Genomic DNA, 24789 nt, shown 5'->3' with positions numbered 1-24789 from the left:
GAAAGATAATCTATCTACATCTCAAATATACTTTTTATATTTACTGTTGAATAAGTAGAAATTTAGTGCCAGAATGTATGTCTCAGGTATCTCCTTTCTGTTGTTAGAAATACTGTAATGGGTTTTACATGACTACATATTGCTTCTAACAGTGTTAAAGTGACTGAAAATCTTGAAAGACTTAGAAAACTTCTTGCTCCCTATAATTACAAGAAATAAATATTTTTGAAGAGATAACCATAAAAATCCAAATAATGTTTTCTCTACACATGCACATAACATTACCTTTCACTTATATAAGCAAATAAATTTTAATCTTGATGAAAATATTTGCACAATTTAATTTTTTCTGAACATAGCTCTTGTTATATGACAATGCTTGAATGATTCATATGCAGCACTTCCCATCCACTTTTCCTGGCCTGTAAAACTTTTTAACAAAATTTTAGCATTTGCAGGAGCCAGATGTTTTGACATAAGGAGAAGCAGTATGTAAATTTAATCCATGCTAGGAACAATAGCCTGTGGGCACCTTTTTCTTATTATGTGACTCATATACTTAACCACAATGTGGTCTACTTTTTCAAAATCTTCATAATCTAAAATGCTATAATCTTGTCTATGGATACCAGTTAATGAAACTGATAGCTATTTAACATGATAGATGCCCACTATGTAACCAGTCAGCCTCACTGTACACTCTTTTACCACCGACCCACCACAGAGTCAGAATTGTGCAAGTGGCAGTAATAGTAACCACAACTTTCTGGGTTTTAACCTTTCTTTCGTAAGTCACTAAAATCATTGTGTGTATTACATTTTAATATTTTTTCACTCTAGATATCGCAAGTATTACATATTTTTGTGGGAAATGTTAAGGCATGCTACAGCTTTCTTCATTTTTTTTAATTCAGCAGAATGAGTTAGGTGTGTATGTGTTTCCATTGAAGAGATATGCTGATAGCTTCAAATGTTTCTTTCATGAATGATCTAATAAAGAATAATATAAAACTGACATACTTTTAGGTGCAGAATCCTTTCAAATATAGAGATTAGACAACTTTTTATAAACTACCACATGGTAACACATACACATATAATAAACAATCAGGAGGCAAAATCCATTCAATCATTCATCTTTTCAATCAGATATTTAAAAACCTTGATTCATTTTATTTATATTAGATTATTTCTTCCACATAGAAATTATAATGATGAGTATTGTTGGCATTGGTGATATTTTGCAATATCTATTCATATGGCATGTTTTGTAAAAAACAATGAACTTGCATTTAAATATAGAATACTGTTTATAATTACCTCAGAGCAGTTTTGTTTTATGTTTAAAGCAGGCATGTAAAAACATATCCATAATCATGGTATTAAATATTAGAAAGTCTTAGCACAGCTGAAATTCTTATTAATTCCATTATCAAGGGATAAACCTAGTCAATACCAATTAGCAGCTTTAAATGGTTTTACATACTAGAATGCAGTATTCTATTTATTCTAGAATGTCTGGGGAACATCAAGTATATTAAAAGATGTTTCAGAGTTTCTTAGTGATCTCACTGCTACTATTATGCCTGTTAGCAATTTTACAACATTTTGATAAATATTTTCCATAAATCAAAGCCAAAAAAGCATGGAGAAGCAGATGGCAGGAGACTATATTAGCGAATGTAACAATTACTTTCAGTAACAGGGAAATATTGCATCATCATTCTCAGCGTGGGTTATATAGTGAATACTTGTCAGATATGAAGCTTCATGTCTGTTAAGTATCCTTTCAGATGGTAAACCCATACTGTATTTTTAGTGCAGTCTTTTACAGAGACAAACTAGTATATTAAAACACTGAATAATTACAGTGTTTCATGTAATACATGCAAAGCAAATAAGGGTGCACTTTAAAAGTACTTGTACAAAGATTCATGTATGTATTAAAATACATCAATATTCTTCATTTTCTTAGAAAATAAGACACATTACTTTGTTATTAAAAATGAAAAATAGCAATAATTACAAATTCCAGAGCTCTATTATATTAACAATATTTTCTTCCTCTAACCAACATTAGATTAAAGTAATAGGAATGTTACCTCAAAAATTCATACATAAAATAAGCTGTTAAAGTCAAAGGCTTTTAACTATACTGTTATTAAGATTAAATAGCAGAATTAATTTTAGCTTGGCATGCCACAAGCAACTGCTATGCTGCTACGTAAAATTCTTGAATTTTAGCTTCTCTTCAAGCTTTAGTAATCATAAAGAATAATATAAAGAATAACTTATTAGTTATTTCAGCAAAACAAAGTCTCCCTTTCTTTTGTACGTTTTAATTTTTATATATAACAACAAGCACTAAGTAACAACAAAATTTATTCCCGTGGAAAAATACAGGATTATTGAAGTAAAATGGAAGTACAGGAATAGTAGAGGTAGTCTTGCAAACTTAAAAGTCTTCAATTATATTCTTTAAAACCACTACATAATGTAGAAAGAAGACATTTTTAAAAAGGATTTCATCAGTAGAAAACAATAAAAATCATATAAATTTGTAGAAATACACATATAAATCCCTTACAAGAAGATAAAACATTCCCTTTTATATTTAAGGCAGTAGATAGTATTTTTTCATCTTCAAATAGGTGGGAAAGTCTTCCTGGGGAATAATTTTAAAAATCAAAATAATTATTTTCTGATACTTTAGGATACACTCAAATTCTCTATGAGCTGCATAGGGTGAAAGGTAGCACAGAAAATTTTGAAGAACACTATTTTCCTCAATTTTTGAAAAGCTTTTTTGTTTTCAAATTAAAAATTATACAAATAATAAAATTGTTGTATATCAATTATTAACAATGACAAGAGGGTCATGACACATTAGATTATAAGCACTCCAAATGTATTTAGTATATATTATATACATGTACTTGACATATTCATACACTTAATGTATACTAACTAAAATTAACATCTTATACTTGTCAGTATGCAGGGCACTGGAGGGGCAAATGATGTAATTCCATGTAGCACAGGTAGACTGTGCCATTATCAATACTGAAGCAAAATTCAGTCCTTTGAGTGTTTCCAAACTGCCCAGACGGTTGACCCAGTGCTGATATTTCAGCAAAATGATGAACTGATACTAGTTTCAATCTATATATCATAAGACCAGCAAATATTACCCTAGAGTCATTATACAAAACACTGGTGCAGTCGCTCAAATTCTTCTATTTTGACATATATAACACATTATTGTTAATTATGTTCAAACTGCTTTAAACATTATGAGTCCATAGAAAAGAAAAACAGTGCAACATTTACTTATGACTTATGATTATTTAAATTCCACAATATTAGGTCAGTAAAAAGGTATCTTCATAGCAAAGTATAAGAAAATACTAATGTCATGCACTTTACAAAAGCCATATATGTATTTTTTTAATCTGTGAAATCTACATTCTCTTTTGACACTATGGTAAACTAGACAAATTTGCAATACCTATTTTAAGTAAGAACTATGAAGTATTTCATATTTAGTCATGTGTGTAGAAAATAATAAGTTAAAAAAAGGAAGGTTATTTTTCAAAGTTCTTTGCTCTTCTAGCTATTATTCATAGTTTTTTAACCTGTACAAGGAGATGGTCACTAACATGACAATAAATTGAAGAAATACAATCTTGTACATATGTTTTCCAACTGAAATAAGAAAAGTTTGAGAAAATAGTAAAATAATCTTTGTTATTTTAAAACAACTGGGAGTTGGAAAAGGTTGATTAATTCAAAAAGGCAATCAAAGTTTTATCATAGAACAAACTTAAATGGGACATTATTTGAAAAAGTAGATAAAATTAAATTTTTATTATTTTAATAAAATAAAAATAATGACAATTATGCAGTACAATTATGCATTAATTATTTGAACAAGAGCTTCATTAATTGTATTAATAAATTATAATTGTACTATAGTCCCATGATAATTGATATTTTTGTGACAAAATTGTTTGGTATACTATTCGATTCTCTTGGTATGTCTCATTTCTGCAAAAATATTCCATCTATTCATCAGTTTTCCTAAGGGTTTCTCTTGATTCTTACTGAAATAATTTGTTTTGAATTTGCATTATTTTTATTCGGAAATGTATTATGTGATTTCAAAATATTATTATCAGATATACAACATTTAGCAAGCAGAGAGAACTAACCTATAACTATGTAACACAGAAATCATGGTTTTTCGATTGAGGAGTGGATGTTCAAAAGTGGGCTCCTTTCACAGTGAACAATGTTCTAGTAAATGATTTGCATATGGCAGAGCTGTGGTGAGAATATAGTAATCTAGCATCTGATATTCTTTTACTTTTATATCCAGTCTGAACACCACCAGGATCAGAGCCATTCAGATAAATAAGGCACCATTTTTCTTTTTATACATGACATCAAATGGACTATCTACCTATCTTATAGGTAAATAGGTAATTTTCTACCTATGAAAGTTTCAGACCTGATGGAGGCATTTTTTACCTGGGATCCAAAGAGACATTCAGAAGATATCTACAGTCTTTAGATGCATGCAAACTATAGCCTGTTGGTACATATCTACATTTCAAAAAAATTTATGGAAAGTGCCTACAGTTTTCAGGGGATTCTCAATAAAATCATGCCATCACAAGTTAAAACTGCTGTCTTATTGATTTTTAACATATTGCTGTTGACCAGAACACAGAAGTACTCTAGTTTTAAAAATCTACCACCGAATTTACAATTCCTTAGAATTTTATAATCTGAAGGAAGCAGCAAATATTAGTCCTTTCTCAAAACTTATGTCCAGACTGTACTATCCTGTGCCAGGTCTGTATGGCAGCCTTGAACAAAATTAAAAGTCATGCCAGAGTAATGGCATCAACAGTGCAAATCTTCTTGGCATACAGAGAAAAAAGAATAATGAATAAAATAAGAATAGAAAACAGCTTCAGTGTAGAATGGTACATTTTCTGTGGGCCCCAAAACATACACCTTTCTCCATAATTTGCAAAGTTCAATAAAATTATCAATTTAGTGGGATTTTGTTATCTTGTTAAAAGTCTATAATGTCCTCTTGAAAGTTATTGAGAAAATGTATCTATTTGCTTTTTTTTTTAACATAGAACATTTCATATGAATGTGTCTATCCACATGCAATGATTGTTTTAGAAGTTAAACTTTTTCTGGCAAACTATTAAGTTATTTTAATTCTCTAAAATCTGAGCAAACAAGGTAATATAAGTATGAAATAATCATTAGACTATAGGGTTTCTCCACTTATGTCACCATTCAAATGTCAGATTATTTTCTATGTGAGAAAAACTCAAGACTCTCTTTAAAAAAATTCATTCCAAAGTTTAGTATTTTTGAGAGATTACATCTCAGTCAATTTAGGAACACTGCAATCTTTAAAAATCTAGTAAGCAAAATATTTCATTTTTACAACATTTCATACTAATTTTCAAGGATCTCCAAAACTTGTTGCCAATTTTATTTTCCAGAACTCTTTGGCAAGCAGTGTGTGTTGGGTGATCAAATCATTCTCCTGAGTGCCTCATGAAGGTACCTCCCTAACTTATCATTTGGCTGATATTATTCTTCTGTATTACTTCTCTTTCACCCAATTTATGCCTCAAAAGACAGGCTACATTCTGCTTTATTCCTAGACTCGGGACATTCATTTTCATTTTCACTGCCCTTACACCACTTTATGGCTTATGCTTACACCATAATTCTGTATGTTTTCTATCCCTTTTTTTGTTGTTTCTCATCTATGTTAAGCACACCCCTGCTGAGAAGTAAAATCCTATCTTTCTCATCTGTTTAATACTTTCAAAGCTCTACTGCAGTCCTAAGTTCCCTTCATAAATAGTGACTGATAAAAGATCATCTACTGAGGTGCAGCACACGGCAACATGCTTGGTAACTTAACTCACAATCAAAACAAACTCAAAAAGTCTGAGTATTACAGATGTAAGTATCAGGAATAAACAGCAACTAAGCAAGCAGAGGTTATAAGTTACTCTAAACACTTCAGGGAATAAAACTTTTTCCTCCATTCAGGGCTGAATAAAACACAGTTTCTGTTTTATTATTTTTGTCAGTTTTCAATCCATTTTCAACATTTTTGTCAATTTGGAACAAAACCATATCAACAATTAGTCTGTATCCAATATTGGATATGACAATAAATATTAAATACCAGACAATTTTTCCTAGTGGGAGAACATTTATATTTTATTTGCTAAAAGTGATTACCCAGCAGAATATGATTCCTGATACTGATTAGATAATCAGAATAATGAAAAATAGAGTAATAAATAATGCCCACACTGTGTTCTTATGTCTGAGTATAGTTTTTGTGAAATGATAAATGTAGACTATGTCCTGGAAGAAATTATTCTTGCTCATTATTCTGACTAGAATATATAGAGACAAATATGCAAAGATACTATTAGAATTAGTATAACTAATCTGACTAAAGGAATTAGAATCTAATTTTAGTAACCAATGTCTTATAAATTTTCCGTGTTCAATTGTAAAAAAATCCTGTTTGTGGTAAATTCATATTTTGATTATGATAGATAATCTAAATTCTAATTATTTCCTCTATAAGACTTGAATTTTGGATGCATCCACCAAACAATGAATAGAAAAAACAATGACCACCTTATCTGTCGATCTTGATTCTTAAAAAACTCACATTTTAGGAGGTGAATAGCAGAATACAAACATTGATGACTAAGAAAAGCATTGTATATTTCACTTAGCTTCCTCTTACAGGCTGTTTCACTAGTGAATTGCTTCATTAGAAACCTCAATATGGAGCTATTTCATATGCTCTATATCTTTATGGAAAAATGTAAGTAGACATGGACTTTGTAGAAAAAGAGGAAAACATCAAACCTAGTCCTCAATAATTGCCCAGTACCACTTTTCTTCTTCCTGTGTGTTCTTCGTTTGCTTCTAATGATTATGTGGACAACATTGTCTTGTAAGGAAAACTAAGCCAAAGCAATATATGAAACAGAGAATGCAGTTAAGTAGCACCAGCATTGCATTGCCTCTTGATGACGAACTGAGCCTTTTACGTCTTACAGTTCATCACCATCTTCTGAGCTGAAGCTACTTCTTCTACTGCTGGATTTAGAAACTGCAGGGGAAGCGGCAGATAGCAGTGGATCTGTTCCGAAAGGGGACACTGTGTCATTCAGCAGCATGCCATCCAGTCTCTGCTCCTCTTTCAAAGCAGCGCTAAATGATAAATCTGTGAAGTGTGACAGAGGATCAGAGAAGGCCATAGCTTGATCACAGAGCTTGGGGCTTGGCCCCTGAGATGGAGTCAGTTGTCTGCAATAATCTACAGAATTCTGCTCAGGAGTCTGATGTTTGGTGAGGTGGGCACCTAAGTCAACCGTGCCAAGGGAAGCCAGGGATGGTAGACCATGGGCACGAGCCTGTATTTCTAGTTCCTGAAATTTCAAACAAGAATCATTAAATAATGCCTTTGAACATGAACATAACCTGAGAAAATAAACCAGAAGTAGAATCAAAATATTAAGAGCATTCAGTGTGAAGAGTACTATGAATTATAAGTATTCCTTGCAGATAATGGAATCTGGTGCTCAGAGTTACTCAGAGAAAATTACCCAGAATTTTAAAAATTCTCTTCTTATTGTTCTGTAAAGGAATTCACGATATATTAGTGTCCCATAATGGCTCAGACTACAATACAGTCATTGCAAAATAGTGGAAAGTCTTCCATTTATTCTTCTTGATAATTTCTCACCATAATTCTGAACCATTTCATGGAAACAGAGAAAATGCTTTACCTGGCTATGAGCATGCTCACATTAAAAAAGGAGAGCAATAAAAGCCCATACTTTGATATTTTGTGTTATTTGAATAGATGAACAGTGAATTAATATAAACTGATACAATATGCCTTCAGCAATGAAATCCATAGCAACAGTACTAAACAAATGAAAGAGGCAAGAGAGAATAGAGAATTTAATGTTCGATATTATTTAGAGAAAAAATATTCTATTTAATACTAGGGTTTTGGGGAGCAAGATAATATCATGTGTATTCATGTAACAAGCTCTATTTCTGTACCTTATGTCTAGTTCTTGTCATTCATTATACGTGTATTTTAAGTCCTCCTGATCCTTAATTTCTAATCAAAACCTAATTGAAACAATCCAACTAGTGAACTTTTAAAAGGCAGCAGAACTATCTTTCAGTGGAAAAATTAATCGTTAGCATGGCGAAAAAATTGTACCCATGAATAAAATTAATGTCATGTAAGTCGTATGTTAGCTACCCGGTCAGTGGGCAACAGTCTTATAAAAACCTGAATCCGGAGGAGAAGTCGCCTGTTAGCCTGCTCTAATGTCTTCTGCCTGTGTTCTAACTCCCTGGCTCGCTGTTGTTCTTTTTGTAGCCACTTGATGTACTCCACGGATGCTTTCAGAATGGTTCCTTTGTTCCAGCGCGTATCACTGTAGAACGGAGAGATAACCTCTTCACAATTGTGCATGTCAGCAGAATTCATAAGAACTTACAAAATCTTTTACATTAATATGAAATAATGATTTACATGACTATTATTCACTCTTAGATATTATTTCTTCTGAATAGAAATTTTAATAGAATAGTTAAGAAGCCCTTATATAGTAAAATTAATCCCAGAATGAAAATAAGTGTCAAAAGGAAGTAATAAAGTGACTTTTTGTGGGAGAGCTAAATGCAATATCATGATTCTACCATTACAGTTTTTATATTTTTAGTGAAAATTGCTTTTATTATTAACTCCAAGATTAAAATCTATGTGCCGTATTTCTGCATTAATGAACTAGGAAATGTACATTACTGATGACTTAAGCCTAAATTTTTAAATATTATTTCAAATGCATCAATCCTTTAACCTATTTCCTAATAAAGTTGCTTTGTTACTAAGAAAAAAAATAAATCCTCTCCTGAACGGTGATCCTGAATAATTGCAAAACATATCACAATTTGGTAGCATCACTTTATGCTACAAAATAAACTTTCTAAAATCATTTGACCAATTTTTCTATACAAATAACACCAATATTTTTTTAAAAGCTGGATATATATAGAAAAATATATAATAAGTTTAACATAGGTAACTATAATTAAAACATAATTGAATAATCTTTTTAGGCTACAGCATAGAAAGTATTTTACTACACCATTTAAAAACAGAAGATATTATAGAGATAAAATTATGGAACACGCTACTGAATCTAATATCTAAAAATATACAATAAAAATGTATTGTATGAGAATTTACAATCTGTGTTGAAAATAAGACCAAACTAAAAAGAACATATTAGTGAAATAGCTAAATAAACTTGCTGAAATTTTAAATTACAGTAGATGTGTTAAATACTGCATAGAGTAAGCATGTAGGGGAATTATATATTTTCCAATTTATCATTTTGGTCTACAATGACATATGTAAAATGCATTTTTTATATTTTTTGCTTATGTGATCTATAGGGAATGTATTGAAGATCATATGCATTTGTTAAGAGTTACAAGTAAGAAAAAACAGTTTATGAGATATCTGTTTTGAATGTCTCATTGGCAGTTCAGGTCAGCCGATAATATCAGTAACAGTACCAAATTAAAATTAAATGTCCATTAAAATGTCCATTTTCCTACATCCCAAGAAAAATGTTCATTAGGTCCTGGGAAAGTTGTTTTCCGCAAAAATGCAGACTGTCATTATTGGCATTTTGTTTAAGTTTGAAAATGCTTTATCAATTTTCTGGGTCTACAATGGCTATTGGGTTCATTTTGCTTCCCAGGATGCATCTCATGTTGTGATGGGTGTGAAAGACACGTTACTTTTATCACTGAGCCAAGAAAATATCTACAACACAAATGTAGTGGCTTTGTGAACTAAGATTAAGCAGTACCAGGAAACTTACGGACTCCTAACTTTCATTTTTTCCTCCTGGGAAGAAAAACCTGAAGTAGGAGGACTGAGATGAAAAGGATAAACTCAGCCAACGTATGAGTTTAGAGCATTGCTTACTTAGATCTAAAACAGGCCTTCATGGTAGTTACAGAAACCAGTCTCTTCCTTCTTTCCTGATGTCATTAGTACTAAGTTTTCAAAAGTTCACTTTATCTGGAGATTTTCTTCTTGAAATATTTTAGAGTTTTTCTCACATACTAATCAGATTTTCCATCTCTCCCAACATAATTTCAAGGACATTATATTAACAATGTTAAAAAATAATACGATGCACCTCTAAAAAAACTGAAAGCTCGTAAAGGCATGGTTAAGGAAAGAATGTGGATACTAGCCTTTCATTCTCTGCACAATAATTTTCTTTGAAAGAGGGATCAGTTATAAGTGTAAGTGAATTTAGGCCCAAATCACATAACAGCAATGTTTAAATTGCAGTCAGAGTGCTAACAGGTGAACCTGTGGAAAATGCATGATTTATTGTCATCTTTACCATATGCGTTCATTCAAACACATTATCTTTTAAATGTAAAAATGTTTAAACAAATGTCTAAAATATAACTAGCTCAATCTAACTTTTCTCTTTATTTTTCCTTCTAACTCCTCTATACTGAATGGTAAAGATGTATAGATTTCTGAATATCTTTGAAAAAAACAAATGTCAGCTTCACTGAATTCAGTGTATTCAGCTATTAGCTGTGATATCTTACCCTAAAGTCTGTTCATATGGTGTTCAGAAGATAAGCTCTGAGTTTCCTTCCTTAGTTCAGTACTCTTTCTGCAAACCTGTGGCTTTCTTCCCTGTTCAAATGCATCTGTTATAAGAAGCATTTTTTATATTCTAATTCTGTGCATTCTTAGCTCCTAAAACTGCAACAAAGTTTTCACGAGATATTAATATTCTCCTGTGTGGAATATATAATCCTCTGATATTTTCAATTCTATCTATTGTTATTTAAAAACATTGAATCTGTTCTATTTGGTTAGTTGCATGATCCATTAGTAGTCATGACACATAATTTAAAAAACTTCATAATAGATGATTTTATAAACTGATGTGTATTTTATTATTTTTTAAAGAACTACCTTCAGTCATTTTAATGGTTGTGAAAGTCGTTCAACTTATTAATCTAAAATTTCTTAAAAGTCCAACTGAAATCTTGCTTGATCTTTCTTAATTGTCAGATCCAGTTTTCAATAGTTTCACCATGGCGTAATACAGGGATGCCATGTTTTCGTTTTATCCACCTTCAAACTAAAACTTGCCTTTTCTATAATTATCCCTATTCCCACACACTTTTCTTAGTATTGCTTTCTGAAACTTTTAAGTTATCCATGGTAGCATCTAAGAATTTGACAAATGAATGCAAAACAATGCTATACAATAGCTATTTAAATGTTAGGTCAATGCATCTAGACTCTACTTCCTAAATTAAACTCTTTTAAAATGCTAATTCTAGGCTCCAGGGTGGAACTCTCATTGTTGAACCCTGGAGAAGTGGGTGAGACCACACGCCAAGATATAAAATATATCAAAGTGTAATTGGCATTTAGACTTCAAGAATGTCACACTTTAGTAATTTTCTCTATGTGTATTATGCAAATTGATGTACGTATAGTTGTGCTTAGCATCTAATTAATGTTTCCAATTAGATATTAATAAATGTGACTTGCCTATAAATAACACAGTAAGTTCCAACAAATAATAACATTCCTTTCTGAGATCCATACAGAAGAAAAAAACAGTATGTACAGCAAAGTTTCTCTGATAATGCTTGTTCAGATACGATTCTGTGGTAAATTGATTTTCCATATTCTAGATCAGAGTATAAAATCTGTAGCCTACAGTCTATTTTTGTCAATAAAGTTTCACTGGATAGAGTCATGCTTTTCATGATATATTGTCTGTGTCTACTTTTGGGGTAGAATGATGCAATTAAATAACTATGACAGAGAATGTATGGGTTGTGAAGCCTGATAGAGTTGCACTCTGGCTCTTTTCAGGAAAAGTTTGTCATTCCCTGTACTGGATAATGACTTAAACTAGAAAGGAATATTTAGACAATCAAAAGTTCTATCAAAATATACAGTAATATAATCCCTCATTAAATCCTTGTAATTCATATTTTTATAAACATTATGGATTTTATATTTCTAAAAGTCTATTTTTATAGGGAAGATTTGTATTATGTTCCACTAATAAAAAGCCCTGTGGTTATATACTTTAAAAGATTTAAATGATGATTGAAAGAGTTCACACCAGGAGTGAGCTCTTCAGATTTTCCATCCTTCTTCTACCATTCTATACTAGGTGCTCTTATGTCTGGCACAGCCATGAGGCTATGACACTCCTTTCTGTCACATATTATTTAATTGTCTAAGTTAATCAGTAAATCTGGCTTTAGGGAAAAAGTATACTCAACTCTTATCAAGTATCATCATCTCTGGATAATGGATCATTGCCAAAATTTGGAGAGATCATTTTGAAATCATTAATAATGCCACAAACTATATTTTTATGTTTTGGTATTAACATTTAACATTCTAAATTGACACTTTGATTAACCAGTTCTAGAGATTTACAACCCCAACATGTTTGACTCTGTGTATTTGCCACAAAAACATGGTTGATATCAGTTTACAATTGATTTAATACTTGTATGTAATTATCCAGAAATTGGGGACCTCTGAAAATCTGACAGCTCTACTTTTGAGTTTTCATCATCTTAAATTGCAAGAAATGTCATAATCATAATTTAAGGATCCTAGTGAACATAATAAATCGTTTTTGGCACTATCACTAAATTTGCCTGTATCATTACTGTAAAATAAACCCATTGTGAACTGAAGAGAAATCATTGCTTATTTTCTGTATTCAGAAAAGCAACTCTCAGAAGAGCCTTGATGGTTAATACCAACCTGGAACAGATATTTTAAATGAGATCAATGATTGCTTTATCTTGGTCATGAGCTGCGCAGGTTTCTAGTCATTGATTCTGTACTCCCCTCTTCCCTCCCACTCATTTTTTGGGGGTATTGAAACCATAACATTATTACAGAAATAATTTTGAACTCACGGATCATTAGACTTTGGAATAAGAGTGCCAAGCTCCTTGATTCGGTAATTAATATTATACCTTCTTCTTCTTTCAACTATTAAAGAAGAAATATTATTGATTATCCTCATTAATTTCATTTCAGTTTTTGTCAGCTATAAACTTTTTTAATAGTCTTTTAAAACACTACACAAAAATATTTCCATTTAGTAAAAAGAAAGAATTTCTCAGTAATAAAATAACAATAAAAAGTATGTCTCTGTTGGTTGGCTTTGCAATGCTGGTGAAATAACTGAGAAAATCAACTTAAAGGAGGAAATGTTTATTTAGGCTTAAGGTTTTAGAGGTTTCAATCCATGGCTAGCTAGCTTTATTGCTTTTCAGCCCTTGGCAAGGTAGAAACATCATTTTGAAGGGCATGGAGAAAGAAAGCTGCTCGTCACATGGTAGGAAGGCAGGGAAGGAGGGAGAGAGAAAGAGAAAGACAGAGACAGAGTGACAGAAAGGAACAGTCCTGGCACAAGCTGTAGAAAGTACAATCCCCGAGCTCATGGTGCCATGGCTCACTCCTTTCAACTGGCCTCTTCTCCTAAGTCTCTACCACTTCCCAAGAATTTCACCAAATTATGAATTTATCAATGATGAAATTAAAGTATTTATGATTGAAAAGCCACATCTTTGAAAACTCGAGTCCTTTGGGGAATATGTTAGATCCATATCATAACAGTCTTACTCCAAAAACAAAAATTACACAATTAAAATTACGACAATGTAACTTAACAATACTTAAAAATACTTTGTCTCAAAACTTTTTCCATTCTTTTGATGGCTACATTTACTCATACTGATACATACATATACATAAACATAATGTTTATTCTGCTTGTCATCTTATACCCATACTCTTTGTCAATCCATCCAGAACTGTAAACTTTTAAGATTATGCTCCATGCTTTACTCTTTCATGTATTCTCCTCAGTGTTTTACACACTACAGGAGTTGTACCCAATTGTAATTGATCGCTCTGAGAGGGAGAATCACATCTAACTCATTTTTGTGTCTCCAGAGAGTTTGGTCTACGCAGGAGGTACTAAATAAATGTACATTGATTAGACTATCAGTTTAGTTTTCTAACTTAAACTTTTCAATAATCTATAGATTGGAAGTTTTTAAACTTTGGCATGTATTAGGCACACAGAGAAAGATTGCTAAACAGATCTGTATCCCATATCTAGAGGTTCTGATTTTAGTATATCTTTCTGACAAACTCCAAGGTGATGCTGATGCTGTATGTGGAAGATTCATGATTTAAGAAGTATTGATAAAGTTTCTTATGTAGAGACTGTTTTTGCTGTGCACTGATACATTTATTACCATAGCAATTTCACATATGTAGTAAATATTCAGTGAATGTCAGATGTCTAAAGAGTTTCCTATATGGACTCTAAGAGCAATCATCTACTCTATATTTGTAATGTCAAGAATCATAACATACTTACATATGACATTTTGCAATAATTAATATATTTAAAACTTTCCAGGAGATAAAGGTACAAAAAGTTCATGAAAAATATAAAACATAGTTTAAATATATGCTAAAACATTTGTATAGCACACCCTTGAGAATTAAGATCTGCTAATGAAAACTGTAAAAGTTATAAAAGAATATAAATTGTCTTGGTGAACCTGTTCTACAAAGTAAATTATCATGAATGCATTTGGCCTTCTGGAATAATACACGGGGATTCCTCTAAAATTAAAATACAAGCGATTCTTTGAGAGAATATATTTTGTTTCTTCACTAATTTGTTTTCCTACAGCATTTAATTAATAAAAATCTAAATTATACCACATAAAAATACTAAGAAATAAAAAATCTGATAAACACACATAGATATTTTATAGTGGAAAATTTTTAATAATTCTATGTTCACATACATGATCTTATATTACAAACCACACTTCTGAAATCTTAGCAAACAGCTATGAAGTTTGCAGTTTTATTGCAAAGTGGAACACTAATTTCACTGCTATAGGGTCTCTTCAAAATGCACTTAAATTTACCTGATAGATAACATCAGAGGCTTGCTGTCCACTTAGGTCATCATCTATTTCCAACTGACTTATTCTAATTTTGGTTTGATCAATGTTGGTCATGTCTAGCGCAAGTTATTTGTAAATCATGTTTTAAGAAATTGCTAAATAATTTTGCCCTTTGTGATTTCACTCTTCACGAAGTTTTTGACACCCTCACTCAATCTTGCCCCTGGATCCAGGCAAAAGAGGCCCCTACTCCCACCCACACTTACTGGAACCAGTCTTCTCTCCAGCCAGACCTCTTCCGCCTGAGCAAGGCAGCCACAGGCCCAAGGAAATACCTTCTAAACTACACTCCGGCAATGGGCACAGGAAGTTCTCTCCGGATTCCTTGGGCCCACTTCCAGAGCAAGCCACTCCTCAAGGGAGCAAGCCACGCCTTGAGGGAGAACCAGGGCACCAGTGTGCTCACCCATTGGTCAGGAAGTGACCCAAGGGCAGCTCTTTATAGAAATGTGTATGGAGGTGAAGTGTGCAGGCACTTGCAGCACAGAGACTGAGGAGGAAAGGAGAGTAAGCTGTCAGCTGAGAGCTGGCATTGCCCTGCCCTGACGTTGCCACTCCAAATGCTGGCAACCTGAGGATTCTAGATTCACTACTGACCTTCTAAAGTCTCCAGGCAGGATGGATCATATTTAATTTGCGCTTTTTATTTGATTTATACCCCTTACATCTTTATCTGATAAGTGGGACCTTCTTGGTACTTTGGCATGCTCCCACAAGATTTATGTTTTCAAAGATTATTTAAATTCATGATATTTAACACTTATGATACCCCTTGAGGTTGATTTTCCTCAAAGGGAAGATAACTTAGCAAGAGGATTCAGATTAGAAAACACTTCAGTTAAGTTACGTGCCAGACACCTACAATACTCTGCAATAAATGACTTATTGTCTAAGCTACAAACAGAGAGAAGGGGAAAGACAGTAATAATTAACAGATTTACAAAGAAAGGACGCCATAGTTCCTCAAGATACACTACCAACCATTGGCTCTCTTTATTTGTCCTGTTCAAAATCCAGATCAAAGTTTCCTGCTCTGCTATTCAAGTCTACGGGAAGTCAGATCATTTCCTAGAGGCTTGTGAGAAAGCTGTGTGTCAGCTGTTTCTGCACACTCAGTCAGCTAACACTCATCACTGAGTGAAGTGCCTTTTGTAAAGAGGTGGGATTCACAGGTACATTCAGAATCAATTTCTGCTACTTGCATGTAAGGAAATTACTGATTTTTTCAGAGGTTAACATTTTATTTATTTTTCTGTTTTACTCTTCCCTCACTTTTTGGATTGGATTTCAGAACAAAGACCCTTCATTCTCAATCAGTCAAGCTCTCTTGAGATAGTCGCACACTTAAGACATGACCAAGCCCTCGAAAACCCAGCCCTGCTGCTAATCTGCTTCTTCACATTTCCCATCTCAAGTGACCTGTTATCAGAGTTAAATTGACCCTGAGGAAAGCATGAAAAGCCTTTTTCCCCAGAGATGGAATTCAGCATTACAACATGAGAAATGCTCTTCAGATAAGATATTAGGAAGGGAAGAGTAAATTGACAGAAAAAAAATGAGAGCCTAGACTTCTAACTATTAAAATGGCATACTATTAAAATGATTTCCAAAGTCACTTTTATCTCTTTAAATCTTTGAATCAGTGAATCACAACATTCAAATGTAACCAAATGCACTGGTCTCAATCAAAAATAGACTCCTGGAGAATGAATGATCAAGGAGAGATGTTTCACTTTGTGAAAGATGTGTAACTGTTTTTGTTTTTTGACAGTTCACATGGGATGCATTTTCCAAAATGGCTTATTTGTAAGCACTAACAATTTCGGTCATCTGTAAGTACTTATGGAGTGATAATAAAAGACCATAAAATTTCATCTCTAAGCATTCACTGTTGTATTAGTTTCATGTGGGAAAACAGAAAGATATACTCACTGAGGTTGTGATTGTCCTTTTTTTGTCTCTCTTTGGCCAATGCTCTAGTGTCAGTTTCTGAACATAAGAAAAACAATTGAAACAGTGCTTAGTTCTACTCTACAAAAATTTCCAGGCAAAATGACTCAGAAATGCTACATAAAAATGCAAGACTGCTTACTCCAAAGTAGTATAATAATAGTTTTATGCAAACATTTGGAAATTTGGAACAGGGTGCTGTTTAGTGAAAGACAATGGCAAAGCCTTTAGACTCTGGGATACAAAAAAATGGATTTGTTTTCTGGCTATTTATGTAAAAGCTGTAATCAATTACCAAATTTCTCTGTGTCTCAGACTTTTCATCTGTAAAATGAATACAAAATACCTACCTGATTGTCACTGTGATGATTATAAAAGAGGCATGACACACAGAAAGTATTAAATTATTCAGTCATTGCCATTATTATTTTCAGACTTTTGAGATTCAGAAAGAAATTATTCTGACCTAAAATCTTCATAAATAATTATGATTTCTACATCCCATGGGTTGGAACTAACTACATTTCATAGATATTCCTATCAAATAATTCTACACTCGCTTCCACTTACTGACACTGCTCTCATGATAAGTGATTGAATTTGTGCTCATCAGCTGTCAAGATGGCCCAGAACTCCCGTTCCTTGGTGTTCATACCCTTGATAGTTCTCGCCAACAGGGAATGAGGCTGACCTACGAAATGAAGGTATCACTGTGGAAATGACTCCTGTGGCTTCCAAGGAGAAATCACAGTAGATATTTTCAGCTTCCACTTTGGTAGCATTTTATTCAACAGTTTTCAAATCTTGAGGACACACAAGCAACACAAAGGAAAGGTCCTCACAGTTAAGAACCAAGACCACTTGTCAACAAGCAGCACTAATTTGCAAGAACTGTGAAGGAACCACCTTGGGAGTATGGTCTCTAACCACCTGTGAAGTATCATTGTGCATATCTGCCTGACATCTGGACAAAACCCTGTAAGAAACTCAATATCAGAACAAATTTGCTGACACCCCTCTAGGTTCCCAACAGAGAATGAAGACAGCATAAATATTTCTTTCAGGCTAATGTTTTGTAGTTAACTTATGATTGTATACAAAAGGTATTTACTACAAAGTTCTTAGAATTTTTAGTTTTAATAATAAGTAATAAAGTAATACACTGTATTTAAATATATTTATTTAAAACTATAGTCACTAGGGGGCTGGGGATTTAGCTCAGCGGCATAAGCACCTGCTTGCAAGCAGGCAGTTGTGAGTTCGATCCCTGGTACCAAGAGAAAAGACAAAAAACAAAACAAAACAAAACAAAACAAAACAAAACAAAACTATAGTCATTAGTTTTAACCTAAAGACTATACTTCCCACACATATGCATTTTTAGTTATTAAGTTTCATGAATGGCATACTTGTATTTCCTTACAATGTTACTATTACTTTGTAGTTTTTCAGCTGTGAGCCAAAAACTTGTTATAAAAATTTCAAATGATTTTATTTTATTCTTATAAAAGATCTGGCACTAAACTAGCAAATAAGAAAATCATTAATCCATTTTTTACTAATTAGCTGTGTGACTTCAGCAAAACAATTCTTTAAACTACTGAAGAATTTGACAAAATTTCTATAATTCCTTTGATTTGAAGTAATTTTGAGATGATTCATTGAAAAGTGAGTTTACTTTTCTCAATTGAAAAATCCAAGTCTATCATGAAATCAATAAAATAATTTTAAAAGGAAAATATAAACTTTTCTATCTAATCCTATAAAGAATAATTTTCCTAATTATCATTTTGCTAATTATCATTTCCTAATTATCATTAATATCTGTTTGATAGGAAAATGAACTTATCTAAGTGAAGATTATTTATGTTTCTCTATGAAAATTGTATGTGTAGTTCTTAAAACAATGCATGGTCAAACTGTAAGTTATATTATCCATCTAGTTGTCATAAAAAACCAGATGGATTTAAAGTCTCCCCTTATGTTGATAATATTTTTAAAACATTCTATTTACCATATTTATCAATCACTCATTTCTTAGGTACTTAATAAAAATTTTAAAAGGCAAAAAAATAAAAGCAACATTACCTGTAATTTCTTTTTTCACTGATAGACTGATTGGGCAGGAAGCACTTGAAAGCCCCATATTAACTGGTGAAATTTCCTGCTCACCACCATATACATCCAAAATACTTCCTGATAACTTGAGAAGAAAAAGGAAGAAAAGATCAGTTAAACTTTCTGAGCACATGAGTATCTTCACTGGTATGCATTACATTTATCATTTTGTCAGTATAATAGCGATAATATATAGCATTTTAATTTTAAACAAGAGATGAGTATAAATTGTTTATTTTTAATTACACTATGGAATGCTTGTGAATAAGATATTCTTTGAAAAATTATTTGTATTTAAATAAAAGGAAAGTCAATTTATGCATGAAGGAAAATTCTGATTAATGTTTACAAAATTATGGGAGCTTGAACCAGCATATGACACAGTTACAAATGAATACAATTAATAATATTCTTTCAGACAAAACCAATGCAATTCTTAGTAAAGCTGAATAAGTTCCTTGCATACCAGAAATTAAATATAATGGTCAAACACCTGGAAGCCTTAATGCTATCAGTAACACAGTCAGAAGCATTTTGTACTATTGAGAAACTCCCCTTCCTGGAAGGCACACTTTTTCTTCATTGCATATTTAGTATTCTAGATTATCATAAATGTTCCAGCTGGTAACCAAAAGTGCTCTAAAACTATTTTATCTCTAGTAAATAGAAGATATATCCAATTGTAGCAACACTGAAATTCTTGAGGTCCTTCTTGAAAATAATTTTTCAGAAAAGCTAAGGTATTTTGTACACAACTCAAAATTGCACCGATTATTCAAAATATGTTTATTGATTTACTCTCCCAAGAAAAACTGTTTAAATAATGTTCAAATTTCAAGTTAATACACACTATGTTTCACCAAGCTGCATTTAAAATGTAAAATTTGAAATTTTAAAAATTTCCATTTTATATATCTTTATTCAATTTCTGGGAAGTTATTCAAAGGCTAAATAAGAAGTAATTGTTTTTCTGTCCTCAACAACTAGGAACAATACACACAATCCAACATAGCTGTGACAAGATTATTATGAAGAACCTAATTTCACTTTTCTGTTTTGTAAAACTCCAATTCAAAGTGAGAATTTTTGACACTTATAAAATTATACTGGAAATAAATAAGAAAAATATATAGTAAAACCAAAATTATTGTCTAGGATTAGAAACCATTACTGTATGTGCAATAAATGCTATATATTTCTAAGGAAAAATTAAAATACAATTGAAATCAACTAGAAATAATTATATGAGCATACAAATACATGCATTTTGTCCTGCAAATGATACAGTAATATATATTTCATATACTATTTCATTATCATTAACTGTTAAGACTTCTCAAAATTATTTTATATAGATTCACTGTTACAAATATGTTTTTATTCTGTGGATCTTGGAAGGAAATTATAGAGATCAAATAATGATTCCATTTCAATTTTCTCCTTAGCAAAATGGGGATAAAGTTGACCAATTTGGCAAGATAATGTGTATGAATAGCAGATAAAAAACAATAGGAAACCCAGAAAGCAGATCTGAGTCATTCAACTACATTTTAAGAGTACAAATTTTCCAAGATCATTTTTTGAAAAAGTCTGTTGGTTATGAGCTGAGGCATCACCAACCTGAATTGTACATTTCCACTGTGCCTTTGAGAAATATAATGGATGCGTTGCACAAAAGACAGGGAGTGAGGGGGAAGGAACTAGGGAAAGGGCATTTTTCCTCAGAAGAGTTGAATTCAGATGGATTTCAATGCAGAAGTGGCAAACTTTGGAAATGTTAAAGAAGAAAAAGAGCTATAGTACATATACACTGCAACAATAAAGCGAGAGGTTCCTAACTATAGCACTTTGTCAGGTCCATGTTACCTAGTCTGACACTACTCGGTGAAGTATTCCTTATAAATGGGGCAGGTATTCTGATAATGAATCTCATACTGCTTAACAATAACTACATTTTATCTTCTCCTGACCTTGGTTATTGTCTAATTCATGCCCTAAAGCACAATGATTAATATCCTATTTAATTTTATGCCATAGGTACTAGTCTATTTCATGTAAATGGCTAATCACGTTTTGAATATCATTAAACTGTTAGGTTTCAGTTTCAAAGCATGTAATACACTTCATGTAATCTAAGGTGACTTTTCCCCACTGAAACATGTACGAGTACAATGCTAGCAAAAATTTAGCAATTCTGTATACATATGAAAGAGCTTACAACACAAATGTATATCTATACTCATTAGAGATGTAAGTTGCTTAGGTAATAAAATATAAGTCTTATTTTATAGATTATTAGGCAACAGGATAGTAGGTTTTGAAGAAAACTGTATTTGAATTAAAAAGCAGATTGCTTCCCTGAGCAACTACTTTAAAGATAACGATGTATTAACTATGTATTAACAATGCAATGCATTAATTATTGTTATTCTCTTATTATTTTATCTTTTTTCCATAAAATAGAAAAAGCAGGTTTGCTTCTCAATAAGACAAAATCTTTGATATGACAACAGAGGAAAGCATTACCATGTATAACAAACAAGTTTTAAAGATATGAAGTAAAAAATATAAAATCTTTTTTAAAAATAAAGAATACATCTCTTAAACTATACTTTTCAGGGGCAGAAAAGTAAACTTCTAATCTGAAAATTGCTTCCCTGTACCTCCCCTACCCCCATTGGTTGCCATCCCCTTTTTCATACTAGTTGATATTGTTTGTCTTCACACATGTTATGGCCTATAGTGTTTACATTCGTTGGGCTTATTAGGTTCATGTACATGACCCATCGTTTCTTATTTCCTCTTCCCTCCTCCTCGTCCCTTGACCTAGTCCTTTGTATGGTTTCTCTACTGCAAGAGATGTATCCTTTTGTCCCTTTCTATCAATCTTCTATAATTTTCTTTCATTGTATTATGCCTCACTCAGATGAGAGATATGAAACCCTACTTAAACTTGTATGTCTGATTTATTTCACTGAATATTATTTTTTCAAGTGCATCAATTTTCCTACAATATTTTAAATTTGTCAATCCTTATCATCAAGTAGTATTCCATTGTAGATAGATACCACATTTTATTTACCCAGTTAACCACTTTCCTAGTTTCAGAATTTAGCTGTTATCAATTATGCTGCTATAACATTAGATGTAAATATCACTAATATGATGACTTAAGCTCTTTAGGGAAGATACTTAGCAGGGGGGTTGACTAGGTCATATGGAATTTCTCATTTCAGTTCTTTGAGAAATTTCCTATCAATTCCTACTGATTTCCATAATGGTTGTACTAATTTATGTTCCTACCAACAATGAAGGAGGGCTCCCTTTTCACAACAACCATGCCAGCATTTGTTATTGTTTGGTTTCTTAATGACTGTCATTCTTTCTGGAATAAGATGGAAATTGAAGGTTGTTTTAATTTGCATTTATATAATGGTCACAATGTTAAAGTCATCAACAACTTAAGCAAATAGCAGGATACAAGATCAACACAGAAAAATTTACCATTTCTGTGTACCAACAAAAAACGGGATGAGAAGGATATTATCTATGAAAACAAAAACATTCACAGTAGCTTCAAGAAAAATGAAATATCTAGGAATTAATCTAATCAAGAATAACAGAAAGAGACTGAAGAGTATATAAGAAAATGGAAAAATGTCCCCTGCTTCTGGATAGGCAGATCCAATATTGTCAAATGGTCACACACTCAAAACTATTGTACAGATTCAATGAAGTTCCAATCAAAATACCAACAGCAAGCTGTGTGAGGTGCTACAATCCTGTAATCCCAGCAGTCAGGACCCTGAGAGAAGAAATTATCATGAGTTCAAGAACAGCCTGAACTACCTACATAGTGAGTTGAAGGCCAGTGAGAAAAAAATTTATATATATATATATATATATATATGTATATATATATATATATATAGAGAGAGAGAGAGAGCAATACTAAACTCTTATGATATAGAACCAGAAAAGACCCACAATAACAAAAATAATTCTGAACAATATGAGCAAAGCAGGTGGCATAGCAATGTCTGATTCAAGCTACACCACAAAACAAAAGTCATAAATATGGCATGGAACAAAAACATACATATAGATCAATGGAATAGGACAGAAGATACGGATACCTCATCAGACATATTCAACTATCTGATCTTTAACAAAGGGGTCAAAGGTATGTGTTGGAGGAAAGACAGCCTATTCAACAAGGTACTGAGAAAACTGGTTATCTATTGCCCAGCCACTTAGTTTTATTCATATTCTTAATCTTTCCTTATTATGAAGCAGCATTTTGCTAGATTACCCAGTCTGGGCTCAAATTTGGGATCCTCCTGCCGCAGCCCACAACAGTGTTGGTATTACAGCTCTGTGCCACCACTTTCAACTCAGTTGAAAGAGATTAAAGAAGACATGAATAAATAAGAAATACTGAATACTCATTGATAAAAGACTTGATATTGTTAAAATGACAATAATATCTGTCTTAGTTTTCTCTTGTTTCTGAGATAAAATACTTGAAATCCAAAATGAAGGAAGGAGAGGTTTATTTATCTTACAGTTTTGGGAGGTTTTAGTCCATGCTCAGCTGGCTCCAAGGCAGGGTGGTGTGGCCCCCACACAGTGGTTCATGGTAGCAGTGGGTACCAAAGGCAACAAGAGCAAAACAGAGCAAAAGGGAAAAACACACCTCCTTCTCTCCCTTGTATTGTACGCTGGCTCTCCACCATGGGGCAAGTGCAGCACTCACGCCTCCAATTCCAGAACTAGACAACAAACCAATCACAACCACTAGACTCAGTCACCTTTGAAAGACCCACTCCCCATAATCTTATGAGGCTTTGGGGGAACATTGAAACACAAACCATAACATTTTACCACTGATCCCCCAAAGACTCATGCACATCCTTTATGCAAAAGACATTTAGTTCATCTCCAAAAGTTGCCGAAGTCCTAACAGTTTAAGCATTGCTAAAATGTTCAAGTCCCAAGTCTCCTCCAAGATCTATGTAAACTCTTAGCTGTGAGCCCCTGTACAAATGAAAACAAAGTTAAACACTTTCAACATTCAATGGCACAAGACAAACATTACCACCCCATGGGGTGTAAACAGGGTTACAAAGGAGTGGGACTCAAGTAGGGCAAACATTAAGTCCTGTAGTTCCATGTGGAACATCTGAATCAATCTGTGGCAAATTATGAGCTCCAAAAGGCTTGAGTGACTCCACCCTCATGGCACTTTTGTGGCTGTAGCTTCCTCAGCTTCTGTCTTGGCCTGGCTTTGCTCCCTCCTTGCAGGTTTCCTTAGACAATCTACATTCCTGGCTTTTCCAGATTTCTGGGTTTTATATAACACCTTTGGTCTCACACTCATCTTTGGCCTTTCACACATTGCCCTCTCAGTACTACCTGGCCTCCCAGGTCTTCTGAAGTCAGGATGGAAGCTACCTTAACCTCAGAACTCTTGTATTCTATATGCACCTAAAACCAGTGTCACTTGAATGATACCAAGGTCTGTTGCCA

At 32.7% G+C, this 24789-nt stretch overlaps 1 protein-coding gene across 3 annotated transcripts in view; it reads right to left on the bottom strand.

The window, feature by feature from the left end:
• Positions 1-2891: 2891 nt before the first annotated feature.
• Positions 2892-24789, bottom strand: part of Tfec (transcription factor EC) — a 73308-nt gene continuing 51410 nt past the window's right edge. For all 3 annotated transcript variants that reach the window (XM_003475135.4, XM_063241887.1, XM_013158478.3), the window contains 5 exons: positions 19231-19345; positions 17125-17181; positions 13111-13186; positions 8384-8531; positions 2892-7502 (listed from right to left, as the gene is read on the bottom strand). In XM_003475135.4, coding sequence (XP_003475183.1) covers positions 7125-7502; positions 8384-8531; positions 13111-13186; positions 17125-17181; positions 19231-19345 — 774 coding nt within the window. In that variant the 3' untranslated portion in view covers positions 2892-7124. The remainder of the gene's footprint in view (positions 7503-8383; positions 8532-13110; positions 13187-17124; positions 17182-19230; positions 19346-24789) is intronic.

Source organism: Cavia porcellus, unplaced genomic scaffold (genome assembly GCF_034190915.1).
Source record: "Cavia porcellus strain 051 isolate PalLab524CR breed Dunkin Hartley unplaced genomic scaffold, mCavPor4.1 scaffold_2, whole genome shotgun sequence".
NCBI lineage: Eukaryota > Metazoa > Chordata > Mammalia > Rodentia > Caviidae > Cavia > Cavia porcellus.
Note: the sequence above shows the minus strand (reverse complement) of the source record. Positions and strands in the feature narration are given on the sequence as shown.